Below are 15,852 nucleotides of genomic sequence, written 5' to 3' on the forward strand. Positions count from 1 at the left end.
GGTAGAAGGAAGAAAGCCAAGAGCACCTCCAAAAAAACAAACAAGCAGTCATAGACTGGTACTTAAGAAATCGTCAACTTGACCTCTGACCTTGTCTAATAAAAGCTGTCTCTGGAGAAGGTAGCGACGCAAACCAGAAGTTTATACGATGATTCTGTACCAAACCATCAAAAATCGAATGTTTGACCTCACTGTGACCTTGACCTTTGACCGATTTTGACCAAAATCTAATCAGCACGAGCCATCACCCTCCTGAATCACATGGTGTAATTTGACATTGGTAGCTTCTTATGTTTTCGAGTTATCGTGCCTACAAACACACACACACACACACACACACACACACACACACACACACACACACACACACACACACACACACGACGGAAGTCATAAAAATACTTACGAAATCTTTAGATTTCGTAAGTAAAAAACATGGATTGAAAATGTCAAGAACAATACGGGATGTTGGGTTATTTTATTTTATTTTTGTATACATTGTCGAGGCTCGTATGAGAGCTAACACACAATGCACATCAAGGGGGAGGAGGAGTCAAGAGGGGTGGGAGAGGGAAGGAAAAAACAGTGGGGAACAGAGACACAAGGAGATCTGTGGAAGGGAGAGGGATGGGGTGGGGAACATAGGGTATACAAGATGGACATTACAGGGACTTTCAGGAAAGAAAGCAAGGAATTTGAAGGAGGTGGGTTTGGGGTGGATTAATGGGGGTAGAAAAGATCGAGGAATTGGATGGGAGATGATAAGAGGTGGTGGTGAACGGCTGTTTTGAAGGCCTGGAGGGAAGAATGGGATTGAAGAGAGTGAGGGAGTTTGTTCCAAAGGCGGGAAAAAAGATGAATGAAAGAGTGAAGGTGAGCAGTGATTCGTGATTTTGGCAGTTTTACCAGAAGGGGGTTGTTGGCGGACCTTGAGCACCCTGCGGAAATATGAAGGGGACAAATCGCAGACAGAGCAGGGGGGGGGGCAGACCAGAGAGGAGACCTCAGAAGACAGAAAGACCACTGACCTGCCTCTGAACCACCGACCTGGGTTTGCAGAAAACTGATACAATGGATAGATCAGTATGGAGGAATGCCATCATTGACCAACCCCCTGGGAAAACTGGGAAGTTGTCATAAACAGCTGTTGTTGTTGTGGAAACATTTGGAATTGTTTCAAGCCAAGGTTGACGATTTAAGTTGTTGAACTCTGGCTACCCTGTTCAGAGAATGTTGTATTCCATCATAATACTGTAATTATTTTCCTCTCTCCATTTGTAATCCTTAGGCAATGCTGATCCAGCCAATGTACCTGCGCTTCTTCCATGCAGTGATTACCTTGATGAGGGTATGGCAAGGGTCGCCAGATTGTTCCGACGATGATGAGTCATATTGCCCAAGATACATCATAGAGGAGATGTTTGTGGACAGAATCAAGAAGATCGCTGAAAGCTCATCAGAAGACGAAAGTAGTAACTCAACTACAAGTTCTCAGAATCAACAGGAACATGAACAACTCAAGGATGAAGAACTCAAGAAGACGGAAAATACCAATAATACAAAAAAACCAAAGACAGAGACCCAGCCACGCAAGGTCTCCAGAAAAACACTGAAAGCAAATGCATTTGCTGCTAAGAAACTGTCCAGGATGAATAAAGCTTCATCCAAAAAAGCGGAGCCCGATACGGAATACTACGCAATCATATGTGTTCGCCGTGAGTCATTTGACTTTGCAAAACAATTTTCGTGTTTTGTTTTGTGTTTTGTGAACGCAGACGTGTTTTGAGCACACATTTAATGCGTGATTATTGTATATTGGTTTTGACTGTTGCTTGACATTTGTTTATGGATTTCTTTTTTTGTTGTTGTAGGAGGAGGGGAGTACAAATCGAATGTGAGCATTTGCTCTGTATTCTTCTTACTGCTCATTTCTGTTTGCTGACTTTGAAATGCTTCAAAAACTTCCATTTAAAATCCTCTTCTTCACTGCGTTTCCTTTTCATTTGAGCCTGTTGTAACATATCATGTTTTCTTTTTTAATGTTCATAAAGTACTGCAGTTGTAGGTCATGAAGTCTTGCAAATTGGTGATTGAAGGACTTGGCTGCCTTGTCTTCTTTTTTGTTTCAGAATGAAGAAGAGGAAAAAGAAGAAGAATCATGTTCGAAAGTTAAACGGAAACACGACGACACTGCCGTGCCTCCTGAACCTCGTGCTGAACAACTTGATGACCTTGAAGATTTCACAATACCAGATTTCTACTTCCAACAAGCATCTCATCATGATGAAGACTTGACATTTGAATTTGAATTCATGACTATGGGTAACTTTTGAACATCAAGTCCATTTTGCAGGATGGAAACATTCTTTATTAACTCAACCACAATATTCCTTGCCCATCAAGACGATTTTAAGTGTTTATATTTAGACTCTTCAATATGTAGCGCAACTTCATCGGCATGGATTCGTTATCGACACCTGCTCAACTTCGGTGTGACATGTCATCATATCATTTGATGCAAATTCTAATCGACATATTACACGTAGAAAACGAAAAACACGTTTTTTGACCTTAAAGTCGCAGTAATGGTTTTATTCAAACAAACAGAAACATTCAAACAGAGAAAAGAAAAAATGGCTGCAAAATAGTACATTGTAATATCATTAAATTGCGTACTAATTAACGTGCAGATAAAAGTGACATCATAATGAGGGATAGGTGAATTCACAAACGGACTTGATCACTTCAAGCCAAAAAGACTAAACCATCCACATTATACATGACATATAAACAATTAAGGAAGAAAGTGTACGAGAACGGCCTGTCTCCTGTACATACTGAGGAATGACAAGGAATGCAATGAAATTGCATTATATAATGTGCTGACCGCAAGGCAGGATAGACACTATAGGAGGGTGAATACAGCAAAAAGCAAGGGGAGGATTAGAGAACAGGTGCAATAGCACATCACAAGGTGGAAACAGAGATAAGGTAAACACGAGTTAGGGGAAAACCAGGGTGAATGGGATTAAAGAAGGGAAAAGAAAAACTCAGCCTGTGAGCTCGGCTATGTAAGGTTCAAAGAAATGGAGTTTAAAAGTGTGAGCTACTTTAGACCAAGGCAGGGATAGGTGTTCAGGTCAGGTCAGGTATGGGAGCATGTGCCAGAACAGCGTGTCGCTGCGTCCACTGTCTGCCGGTACTCCAGGGGCCTCCATCTGGCCATCCCCCAGGCAGATGCCAGGCCCATCCCCATCTCCTTGAGATGATGGTCAACTTGCTGCAACCACGAGGCACGTGGTCGGCCCACTGGCCTCCTCCACTCACGAAACTCCCTCGCTGAGAGAATCTGGTGAGCAGGATCAGCGTTAGGAAAACGAGCCACATGTCCATACAGCCGCAACTGACGCTCACGGACGATGCAGGTAACAAATCTCATCCGAGTCTCTCTCAGCAACCGCTCGTTGGACACAAAATCCGACCAGCAATAGCCAAGGATTCTCCGAAGAGACCTGGTACCAAAGGAATTAAGTCTCCATCTCAGATGCTTGGTCAGAGTGCCGGCATACGTCGTGAAATTTCAAGCATGCAAAAATTTGAGGACAACCAAAAAGTACAACGTTTAAAGCCAACGTACAACGACGTATGGCAGTGTTTTTCAGCGTGCTCTCAATGTTATCAAAACTTACCCATAACGTATTCAACGTGTGCCAGCGTTTTAGAAAAAAAATTCAAAAATCGGCATACGTTGGCTAAAACGTCAAGGTGTGACCGGGCCTTAAAATCCAGTCCATACAAGTGCTGAAAAGTGTGGGGGCAAGTACACATCCCTGACGAACTCCAGTACCAACTGGAAATAAGTCAGAGATGGTACCACCACACTTTACAGCACTTTCAGTACCAGAGTAGAGTTCAGACATCAGATCGATCAGTTTTGGTGGCACCCCACGAAGACCAAGAATCCTCCAGAGGACATCCCGATTCACTGAATCGAACGCTTTACAGAGATCAACATAGGCTGCAAGCAGCCCCTGCCGAAACTCTCATCTGCGTTCGGTGAGGACACAAAGGGCAAGGATACGGTCAATCGTTGACCTCTTTGGTGTAAAGCCTGACTGCTCTGGACGCTGGTGCTCAAGCAGATGGTGGCGAACCCTATCAAGAATTATCCGAGCAAAGACCTTGCCCGGCACTGAGAGCAGCGTCACCCCTCGGTAGTTGTTGCAGTCTTGGCGATCACCCTTCCTTTTCCAGAGAGGGACAACAAGGCCCCTCTTCCAGTCAGTTGGGATGATGCCTGTGTTCCAGGCAGAGCACAAAACTGCATGCAACGACACGAGTGCAGCATTTCCACCAGCCTTGAGAAGTTCAGCATGGATGCCACAGATCCCTGGAGCTTTGCCCCGTTTCAACTGGTTCACCGCAGCCCATGTTTCCACAAGCAAAGGTGGACCACAGTTGATTCGAGGGTCAGCAACAGGGATTGTAACACCCTTGAGGTCAAACTCGACAGTTGGAGGATCAGCCTGGTACAACCGCTCAAAGTAACCGGCCCAGCGGGCCTTCACTTCAGACTCCTCTGTCAAGAGCCTACCACTCTCTGCTCGAACTGCAGTGCTCCGAGGAATGGGCTTGGATGAACGTAATGCGCGAATTCCCCTGTAAGCGGGACGAGAATCACCCGTCCACAGGTGATGCTCTACCCCCTCACAGATTCCTCGCACATAGGCCTCCTTGTCCACCCTCAGTGCACGTACAGTTTTACGCCTCAGCTCCCTGAACAGCTCAGCTCTGCCATTCAGCCTGGCCCTGCGACTCTGGTCAATGGTATCCAGTGTCCCTTGAAAGACAAAATTCTTCTTTGCCCTGCGGTGAGCTCCAAGACATCCACCGGCAACATCAAGGACGGTGGTCTTGAAGGCACTCCACAACTCTTCAGGACCCCCCAAAGCACCCAGTCCCCCCAAGTGTCCACTCAGCCTGTTCGCAGACTCAGCTACTCTCTTATCCCTGAGCTTGCCAACATCCAGCCTAGGCTGGGATGGTACCATTCTCCAGGATTTAAGGTGCAGCTTTAGAGTTGCTACAACAAGCCTGTGGTCAGTATTGAGGAACTGAGCACTCCGGTAGACCCTGCAGTTCTGGATCATCCTCCAACGACCGTCAATGAGGACATGGTCAATCTCCTTTGCCACACCGCCAGCGTTGGAATACCAAGTCCAGCGATGAGCTTGTGGGCGCTGAAACCATGAACCAGCCACCCTAAGTCCATGACTTCTTGCAAGATCAAGGAACTTAGTGGTATTCTGGTTCATAGTTCCTGACCCATGGGGACCAACACACACCTCATAACCGTCCCTATCAGTTCCAGTCGATGCATTGAAATCCCCCAAGACTAGAAGTGTATCTCGTCTGGGGCACTGATCAACCACAGACTCGAGTGTGGCGTAGAATGCATCCTTCACGGTGAGATCACTCGCCTCAGTCGGAGCATAAACAGAGACCAGGGAAATGACACCTAAGGAGTGACGAATCCTTAATCTCATAATACGCTCTTTGACCGGTGTTACCTCAATTATCATTGGGGTTAGCTTATTGGACACAGCAACAGCCACTCCTTGGGTATGGTAACCATCAGAGCGACCAGACCAATAGTAGGTGTAACCACCCAACATTATCTCGCCGCAGGCTGGTCTCCGAACCTTAGAGAGAGCTGCAATCCCGATGTCCAAACGCTTGAGCTCAGATGATAACAGAGACAGGTGTTCATCCTCTCTTAGGGATAGGACATTCCAGGCACCCACCCGAAGGGACCGCCTCAGGTTAACCCAAGGAGACCGCCGTCTGGTGGACGACACCTCAGCACCACTCCGACACACTCTCCCGCAATCTGACCCAGGGATGTTACCCCGTGGTTTCCCTCCTATCATCAAAGATTGGGGGTCCCGAAGGCTTTGCCCCAATCCCGTCATCCGGTGAGCTGCCCTGCGAAGGGAAGCTGCACAGGAGGTACTCCCACGGAGTGGGTTTTCAGATTTTTTTTGCGTTTTTGTGTTTTGCGGAATGAAGGGTTTTACGGTGGCCGGAGTGCAAATCCTGCCACCAACCTCCTAATAAAAAGTAACCCAACTGCAGGAGGACGTCTGCAAACACAGTTGGGCACTAGATTTGGATGTCCGTTGTCTCACAAGGAGCTCCTCCGCCCTTTGACAGGTTTTGTTTTTAATCCTGCTGGGTGTCCATATCCAAACACCCTCCTCACCAGAAAACCTGGTTGGGGAGACGGTTTAGTCGCCGACAACCCGACCATGGAACAGGTTAGTACAGGTTTACATGGTACCTGTAGCAGATCACAAATCGAACCTGACCTGACAAAGAAAAGGTATTCTGCTGCAAAATTAATGTAAAACATAAAAAGAGGACGTGGTATATCAAATATCAATTAAAATCATAATCAAAATCAGCAGTGTGTTAGTAAAAGGATATACATGTAATTACTTTCCACTTTTAAAATCTTAGAAGAGGACATCATTATAAAAAAAAACATAATTGTATAAAACCATTGTATGCCCAATACATACCCCCTCCCTTTCTACCCTGTCTCGTCTCTTCTTTCCTCACGAAGCCCTCCTTTATCTCATATCATCCATAATATTTCTCAAAAGTGCTTTGATTAACCGCTCCTCATCCCACCGACATGAACAGTTTCTTTTCTGCATATGTAATATATAAATGGCTCCAAATGCCTTCTCATTTCCCAAAGCATGTTGACCAATAACATAAATTGTGAAAACTGCAGTTGTACTTTATTCCATAAATTGAATCCATTGCTTTTTCTTCTTCTTTCACCTGCAGAACATCGCTGCGGCAGCATTTTCCAGGGATATGGCTAATTCAATGCCCCGTGTAGGTTAGAGCAGGGACGAGTAATTTGTTCAGGGTGAAGATGATGGCTCGTCGTCTTTTCAGGAAGGAGAGCAGGGAATCTTTAATGTCCACCAATTCGGGTTTGTAGATGGCCGACCCAGTTTAACATCCATCCGAGGGAAGGCACACACATTGATGCTTCACCCTGCCTGAGAAACACCAGGGTGACAGAGTTTATAGCTGGGTCAGGATTCAAACTCCTGGCGTGTTCAGGGGTGAGTGTGCATACCTCTCTGCTATCTGACCAGCCACATTTGAGATACGATTTTTTTTCCTTCCCCCCCCACAGATGATGGCAGTGAAGGTGACCTTGCCGATGTGGTTAGGTTTCATGAGTGTACATCATGTTTCACCTTTGAGCACACTCCAGATGTGTTCAAGCAGTGCAAACGGTACATTTTCCTTTCTTTTAATTGATATTAAAAATTCATTTGTAAAACAACCTGCGTATATTAATGTTAATTAATAATCAGTATTTTTTTTTAATGTCTTTTTCTTTTCTTTACAAACATAATTTTTAGATGATTTTCCTCCCTTTGTTTTTTTCTGCTTGTTTAGGTGCAAAACGGAGCACTGGTTACTACCCAAGTATTACTGCAGTCAAAAATGCCAAGGTTAGTGGGTATGACGTGGCTGTGCCAAACACTATTGGAGCCCTTTTTGTTTTTGATCATTTTAATATCTTTGGTGTTTGAGATTTTAATTTTTTTGGAGTTGGATTTGTTGATCTTGAGGAAGCAACAGTTGTGGAGGATCAAGAACTGCAAGACAGTGGAGGGAAAGCATGCCCCCCCCTCCCCAACACAAACCTATCCGTTAGGGTTAGGGTTCCTGCTTTGTTGTACGCTTGCAGAATAAAAAGGGCTGTTAAAAGCAGGGTCTGAGGATTATAAGGTGGGGGAATTGCAGGGACAGCGTCACTGGAGAGGAAGAGGGTCAGGTATGAGGAACTTGGCGAAGAAGCCAAATATTTGGAAGAGTGGAACAAGTACGGAGAGGCATTTAAGGGAATTGCAGAAGTTTTGTGTGGAAGAACATCAGGAATGGGTGCATTGTCGAGGGATATGAACAAGGTATGATGGATGAAGGAAATAGCAAAGGGAGTTGGTGAAAATGAGGCTTGGAAGAGGATAGAGAAGATCAAGGATCAAGGGGGGACAATCATATTCAGAGCTGCTCCACCTGCATGGGCAAAAGAAGAAAGCACTAGGAATGTGGTGGACAAGATGAGGATTGATATGGAAGAGGATTGTGTGAGGAAGATCTATAAATTGACTCATGAGAGGGATAAGGATAGCAAGGACATGAAGGGAGGATGGTGATGGGAGACTAGTGATATAGGGGGGAAATATTGAAGGTAAGGAAAGGATATTTCAAGAAGTTGTTGAAACTGCGAGCAGAGGTTCCGTGTTATGTGGAGATTATGGAGGATGTGCAGAGAGAATTAGAAGATAAAGAAGCTAATAGGGCCAGGTATTAATTAGGTGCATACAGAGATGATAATTGCAGTGGGAGATCGACAAAGAGCCACAGGGACTTAGGAAGGGGAAGGGGGGGGGGGTGACGGATGGGATGTTCACACTGAGACAGCTGGTGGAGAAGTGGTTGGAGGTGCAAGGTGAAATGGCAATGGGATTCGTGGACCTGGAGAAGGCCTATGACACTGTCCCGAGAGAGATGGTGATTGTGACATTGAGGTAGATGGAGTGCTGGAAGCAAAAGTTAGCTTGATGGAAGGGATGTAGAAGGGAACAAAGGGAAGAGTTTTAGTTGGTGCTGGGATGTTGGAGAAGTTCAGTTTGTGGAGGGATAAGCTCTCGCAGCCCACTCATGTTTACCATGGTGATGTAGCTGGAAAGCAGGAGGGTAAAAATGAAATGTATCCTGGAGAGGATGTTGTATGTTGACAATCTCGCTGTTGTGGTCGAGAGTAAGCAGGAGATGCAGGAGTTATTAGGGGAGTGGAAGGAGGCATTCAGCAAGCATGGACTGAAGATAAGTATGGAGAAGACTGAGGTTATGTGGGTTAGGCAGCAGAGAAAATAAATTAATATCAAGTTAGAGGGGAAGAAGATCAGGCAGGGAAATATGTTGAGTATCTGGGGAGAGGGGGGGGGGACAGTGACTGGGGATTGTAGATCGGAGGAGGACTGAGGTGGGTGCAAATGTGTGGAGGAGGTGGAGGGATTAATGGCAGCCAGACAGATTAAGGAAATTTGAAGGGAAAGTTATCTTGTGTAATGTCGGCCAACCTAATTGTCTTGTGTAACGTCAGCCTACTTGTACAGTCTGGAGATGGTGGCACTAAAAGAGAAACAACAACAGAGGTTGCAGGTCTGTGAGAACAACTGGGTCAGGAGGATTGTGTGGGTGAAGAGGGTGTATAGGAGGATGGATGAACTGAGGGAGGAGATTGGTAAGAAGCCAGCTGAAGTGGGCTGGAACACTTGGTGTGAATGGGGGAAGACAGAATGACAAAAGAGCGGATAGGTTGAGGGAGCAAGGCAAGAGGAAAAGAGGTAGACTGTGGTTGAGATGGAAGATTGTGTAAGGAGTGATATCAATGAGGTTGGGGTGGTTGGATAGTAGAGAGTGATGGCTGGGGACAGAGGGAAGTGGAGGAGTATCATGGGCAAGGCAGAGTGGACTTCACCTCTCATGAAGGGAAGAGAAGGAGAAGAAGAATAGAATCAGATATGTGGCCAGCATTTTAATACCAGATGACCTGTTCTTGAATTCCTCTTGAATTGAATCCTCTAAGCCTGGTGTTGGCGCAGTGGTTAGGGCAGCGGCTTGGGACCCAAAAAGTCTTGAGTTCAAGCCCCGTTGGGCCAATGAATATATATATATATATATATATATATATATATATATATATATATATATATATATATATATATATATATATATATATATATATGTATATGTACATATACACATATATGTATGTATGTGTATATATGTATATACCAAGTCGAAAAACACCAGGGGGTGGACTCAGCCTGTCATCCTTCTGAGGTCGGCGAAATGAGTACCAGTGTACTGGGCCGGTGTATACCCCGGTTAAAATAGGTGTACCAGATCCCTGTGTCGTAAGAGGCGACCAGGGTTGCGTCAGGAAGGGCATCCGGTGTAAAACATGTGCCAAATCACTATGCGGATCATATGGATGATCCGCTGTGGCGACCCCTCACGGGAGCAGCCAAAAGAAGAAGAAGAAGAAGAAGAAGATGATGATGACCACTATTATCAGGAAGGACAACTTAATAGTTCTAGAGTTTGTTCAGATTTGTTTGTGGCTCTGAAAACGAAAATGATGTCTTTTTCACATGAGAAAACTTGTGTTCATCCTTTATACTAAGGTGAAGTTTCACATTTCCATTTGAATGTTGAACTGAGGTTATACTCTGAAGATTTCCTCGAGATAGAAATGTTACTTTGGTTATTGGATGCTGTATTTTGTTTGACTTCACGTTGGGTGTGTGACAAGGAAGAATGGATTCAATTTTGGTGAAGATCCAATCCAGATCTGGCCATGAGAATTTTTCAATTTATAAAGTGATTCTTCACTATTGTTAATTTTGTTTTACTGGCAGATTAATTCCTCTTGAATTGGAGTATTTTCATAGACTTGTAATTCCAACCCCCACTGGGAGCAGCACTATACCATATTTACAGAGAGAATTAGGGTGTACCCCCACTGTGACACCACTAATTCCCCCCTCCCCCCCTACAATATACCAATGCACACTCCGGGTACAACCACCAGTTTTCAACTGATTCCATCCAACGGTTGAGGATTGCATAGAAATCTCTTACACACACACACACACACACACACACACACACACACACACACACACACACACACACACACACACACACACACACACACACACACACACGATTGTTGCATCTTATCTCTATATATCAATCAAATGCCTGTGGCAGTTATTTATTACCTCCAAGTGCATGTTTGATTATAGAATTGAACATGAAGGGTACACCACTCTTGACCTGCACAGGTGTTGTTTTTGTTTTGAGTCCTGTTGGGGGGGGGGGGAGCGTTGGTTGCTGTGTTTTCAGAGGCTGCCATTTTGCTGCGCATCCCAAGTTACCCTGAGTGCTTCCTCCTTGAAAGTCATAGGTTACCTCGATGGGTTTTAACCATCAGTCTATCATAGTAATTCTCCTGAGACTAGCTCATTTTCCATCAGGTCGGAATCTATTTCCTTAGTACTGCAGACTCCAATGGGATTTTAAAACATGTTGTCTGGGATTCCAGTCCTGTGTCTTCACCACCACACTATCAATGTGAGGATAATGAGATTGATTTCTCGTGCTTTATTTGCAGATGGTGATTGGAGGTTCATACATCGACAAGAGCACCAAGCGTTTAAGAATGACCACCTTGAACCAAGACGCCAAAATGTGTTCTGGCCGTAGAGCACCAACGCGCTCCGTGCCTAAAAAAAAAAAAACCTTCTTTCTTCTTCAGGATAATACATATCAAGGATTTTGAACATTTTACTTGGTACTTCATCACTGGTGTTCATCATTCTTAAATCCATTTTTCTATATTTTTTTGGGCTCTTTTTAGAACTATCTCAGAATAGTTTGTATTCCTCAGTTGATAGTTTGTGCTTTTCACCCTTAGATGCATGAGTGCAAAAAAGAGATTGCAATTTTACAGCCAAACTGGGTCATTTTTGACCCACTCATGCATCGAAGGGTTAAAAAAATTTCATGTATAAATTATTCTGTCCTTGTATTGTAAAGTAAATTATTATCTTTCCATCCTTGATATGTTTTTGTTCAATTTTCAATTTTAGGGACAATAAACTTTCTCAACCAAATGATGACAGAAGTCATTTCCTCGACTGTGGGAAGGAAGGTAAAGCAACGTTTCAGCCTTCATATATATATATATATATATATATATATATATATATATATATATATATATATATATATATATATATATATATATATATATATATATATATATATATATATATATATATATATATTTTGTAATGGTAAAGCATAAGGACGAAGCTATTATTACTGTGTTGAAGCTATGGCAACCCTGCTCCCCCTTCCACGATAATATATACTAGTGCGGGCCCGTAGGTGCGTGCCCGTACATGCGGCCCGGCCGTACGTGCAAAAAATAATATAAAAAAAACTTTCAAACCGCGTGCCAGAAACAACAACCACACAGGCTGTTCCTTCACTCTCGCATGCCGTTGAACAATATCAAATCTTGAAAAGGCACATGTACAGGTCCTCAGCAATATTCCTGGCAAGTTTCAATTAGATCGGACCAGCGGTTGTCGAGAAACGGTGGTCGCAGACACACACACACAGATTGCTGGAAATATATATATATATATATATATATATATATATATATATATATATATATATATATATATATATATATATATATATATATATATCAGGCGTGGTGGTGTGCGCCTGTAATCCGGATACTCAGAGGCTTGGCTTGGAGGATCGCTTGAGGACGGGAGCTCTGCGCTGGGCTGCGCTATGAGAGGGTGTAGGGCAGCCCGGAATCATGGCGAAACCCAATCCTTATCCCTTTGTCGTAAGAGGCGACCAGGGTTGCGTCAGGAAGGGCATCCGGCGTAAAACCTATGCCAAATCAGTATGCGGATCATAACGGATGATAAGCTGTGGCGACCCCTAATGGGAGCAGCCGAAAGAAGAAGAAGATAATATATATATATATATATATATATATATATATATATATATATGTATATATATATATATATATATATATATATATATATATATATATATATATTGGGGTGTGCAAAACTGTGCTTAACAAAGCAGATTGCGGCAGTTTTTAAACCTGCGACGTGGGGTATGGCCCTGGATATCCAAGTGGTGATCAGGTTATTTTGATGTCCGAGCTTAAAAGGGAACCCAAACACAATTTTTTTTCTGAAAACCATTAAAACTTATTAATCACGGTCTAATTTCAAGAGAAAAAAAAAACTAAATGTTTTTTTTGCGATTCATCAGTGTCAAAAAAAGCCCTAGTCTCAATTTTTGATTTAGCCAGTGATATTGTTGAAGATTCGGCGGCGCTTAACAGCACTGCCATCTCAGGGGTTACAATGCCGGCTAGTTCGGCACAGGTCTCAGGTCACGCGCCTCAGATCACGATACCAAAGTACACCTGGGCCGTACCAGTTGGGGATATAGACCCGGCTACAGACTGGGTTTGTCAGAGACCGAGCAGAGTCTGCCAGTCCGTAGCCTGTTTGGTTTTATATACAAATCGAGCAATTGTTCCTCAGCGCGGCACAAATAAATTCAAAGCGGCAAATTTCGTACAACTCAGCCAGATTTATTGGGGACTCATCGGGGAATACGACACAATCAAAACATTCATGATAACGTTATCATTCATATATAACCCACTCTTAACTAGGGAGCTACGGATACGGGTTTCGAAGGGGGCCCTAGCAAAATAAACCTTAGGCCTGGACAACATGCATACAAGACACGGAGTACTTGGTGATGCCTCATGGACGAGAGGAAAAGTGTGTGATGCACGAATGCGGCTTGTGACAAACCGATGCCGTCGGATTTGAGCACCCAGCTCGACCACACAGCGTGGGAAGATGGCGCTCGTGCTCCTATCGGCACCGCTCGCGCACGCCACGTGGCAAGATGGCGACGACGACGTCCTTTTGTCGGTACCGCTCACTCACCAGCCTCGGCGCGTCCAGCCCCTGTAAGATCGACGGCACAAGAGCTAAAGATCCGGTGTGTTCCAGCTGGTTTCTCACAAGGTCCCGTATGTAAATCCAGGCCAAGGAGGAACAGCTCGTCGAGTCACTCCTCACGAAGCAGATCCCAGACAGGACCAAGCAGTTACTCTTGCCTTTTTGGGGCGCCACTCGGACCACCCCTGGGAACCCATGATTGGTCCATCGTTCGAGATTGCAGCAGCTCCCTGCCAATGGGTTGCTGGCACGTCTTGCTGGCTGACTGACTTACTGACTGACTGACCCAGCCCCAACCCAGGGTGCTGGGTGGGGGCTCATTAGAAGGGAAGAAGGAAAAAGTAGGCGCCTCGGTATACCACCACTGTATGAATACTGGACAGCCTGCCTGAATACTGGACAGCCTGCTACACCTCCCGACACTCATGTAACGTCCGATTACCAAACAACCTGGCTAAACATGCATTTAAGGGGGGATCTGGGCTAATCCTATATTTAATAACCCACTAAGGGCCCATTTCCGCAACAATATCACACCTTGAAATCACCTGGATACGAATGGTGGCTTCACATAGAGAAACTATTTTCAGCTGATTCCATCGTCATTAGTGACTGAAAGTTCTCAGTATGTTGAAAGTGATCAGTGGGACTTGAAGAAACTATTGGAGCCAAAATGAGTAATGGAAACGCTTTTGAGGGGATTGTGGAGCTGAATCGTTTTGAGCCTTGTGCAAACAATTCAGAGGAAGAAGGCGGAAGTGCTAATGAAGATGAAAACACTGGTTGCATGTTCACTACAGCTCGGTATGTTTTGTTTTTCTGTTCAAGTGACGGTTTACAAGTGATTTTTGTATTAATTGATAAATCAGTTATATTACTCAAGCAGAAATAACTGTCATTGGCAGACAGCTGACACCGCATACAAAATGGCAGACAAGTGCTTTGTCCCACAGTCACAAGCTGACCATGCATCTTGTATGTTGCAGGGTCGTCCCGTTTCAGTTTCCCGCGACACCATTTGTGTGTGTGACCGAGGCATGTTCGTGCCGTGCCACTGCTGTGGTTGTTATGCCAGCTGGTCACCTTAACTTTCACTGTACTGTCCTCCCTCTGTGTAACTGTATGTGTTGAGACAGCCAGCCAAACTCCATTCAATTATGACATGGGAGTCAGGGAATGGCGTTCTAGCTCCAGTGTTTTATTGAAGTCACATGGGCATTAAAGTCAAAGAATAAGGAGTGAAACTGAAAAAGATACAAAATACAGTGCAGTTATTAACAAGGATCTATACGTTTGTTGCAATGAGTGCTTACACAAAATATATAGAGTATGTGATTTTATATTTCAAGATAGTTTGGTCTGTGTGCGTGTGTGTGTATGTATATACATATATACATATATATATATATATATATATATATATATATATATATATATGTATATATATATGTATATATATATATGTATATATATATGTATATATATATATATATATATATATATATATATATATATATATATATATATATATATGTATATATATATATATAGTTGCGGATTCGCGCCCGCCGGCGTGCGAACGGCCACGTAACTCGAATCGCGGCACGTCGCCCACCGGACGGACAATCCCGTCGTGACCCTCTCGGACTAACGCCGGGAACTAGTCACGGGTGGGCCTTTCGGCCTCACCACGATCGTGCCAATCGGCCCCCCGCGTGGGATAGGGTTGCTCGCCAAATTCGACCTACCTAAGTACCCACACGGAGGGTAGACCGGGCGATCGCACCTCGCCGCAGGTCGACTTCGGACACAGGCCACTTTAAGCGACCCGTTCCGTACTATCGGGATAACCGAGCGGTGTTATCGTCAACCTCGACGGTTCGATTAATTATTGGGCGTATTTAGCCCACGACCAACCCTTTACGTGAAGTAAGATGGAGATTCAATAAAGGAAAAGACGAAGCGAAACGGGAAAAACAGTTCAACATCCATCCATCCATCGGGACCATACTCCATGCAGAGCGTTGGTGCTGCCTAAGCAGTCTCCTTGGCTATTGGACACAATCCTGGACGGGTCGCCACTCCGACACAGGATACCAGCATGCTGGCACTCATTTTGCCGACCTCGGAAGGATGACAGGCAGAGTCAACCCCACCT

The 15,852-nt window shown here is 44.4% G+C and overlaps 1 protein-coding gene across 1 annotated transcript in view; it reads left to right on the forward strand.

Annotated features, from left to right (window-relative positions):
- Positions 1–11,786, forward strand: part of LOC147020343 (uncharacterized) — a 76,660-nt gene extending 64,874 nt beyond the window's left edge. The window contains exons 10-15 of the mRNA XM_085893783.1: positions 1,289–1,715; positions 1,872–1,894; positions 2,130–2,322; positions 7,217–7,319; positions 7,486–7,541; positions 11,282–11,786. Of these exons, the coding sequence (XP_085749909.1) occupies positions 1,289–1,715; positions 1,872–1,894; positions 2,130–2,322; positions 7,217–7,319; positions 7,486–7,541; positions 11,282–11,373 (894 nt within the window). The 3' untranslated portion in view covers positions 11,374–11,786. The remainder of the gene's footprint in view (positions 1–1,288; positions 1,716–1,871; positions 1,895–2,129; positions 2,323–7,216; positions 7,320–7,485; positions 7,542–11,281) is intronic.
- Positions 11,787–15,852: the final 4,066 nt, after the last annotated feature.

Source organism: Eptatretus burgeri, chromosome 9, assembly GCF_056783735.1.
Source record: "Eptatretus burgeri isolate ZD-2024b chromosome 9, Ebu_testis_v1, whole genome shotgun sequence".
In the NCBI taxonomy this organism is placed as follows: Eukaryota; Metazoa; Chordata; class Myxini; order Myxiniformes; family Myxinidae; genus Eptatretus; species Eptatretus burgeri.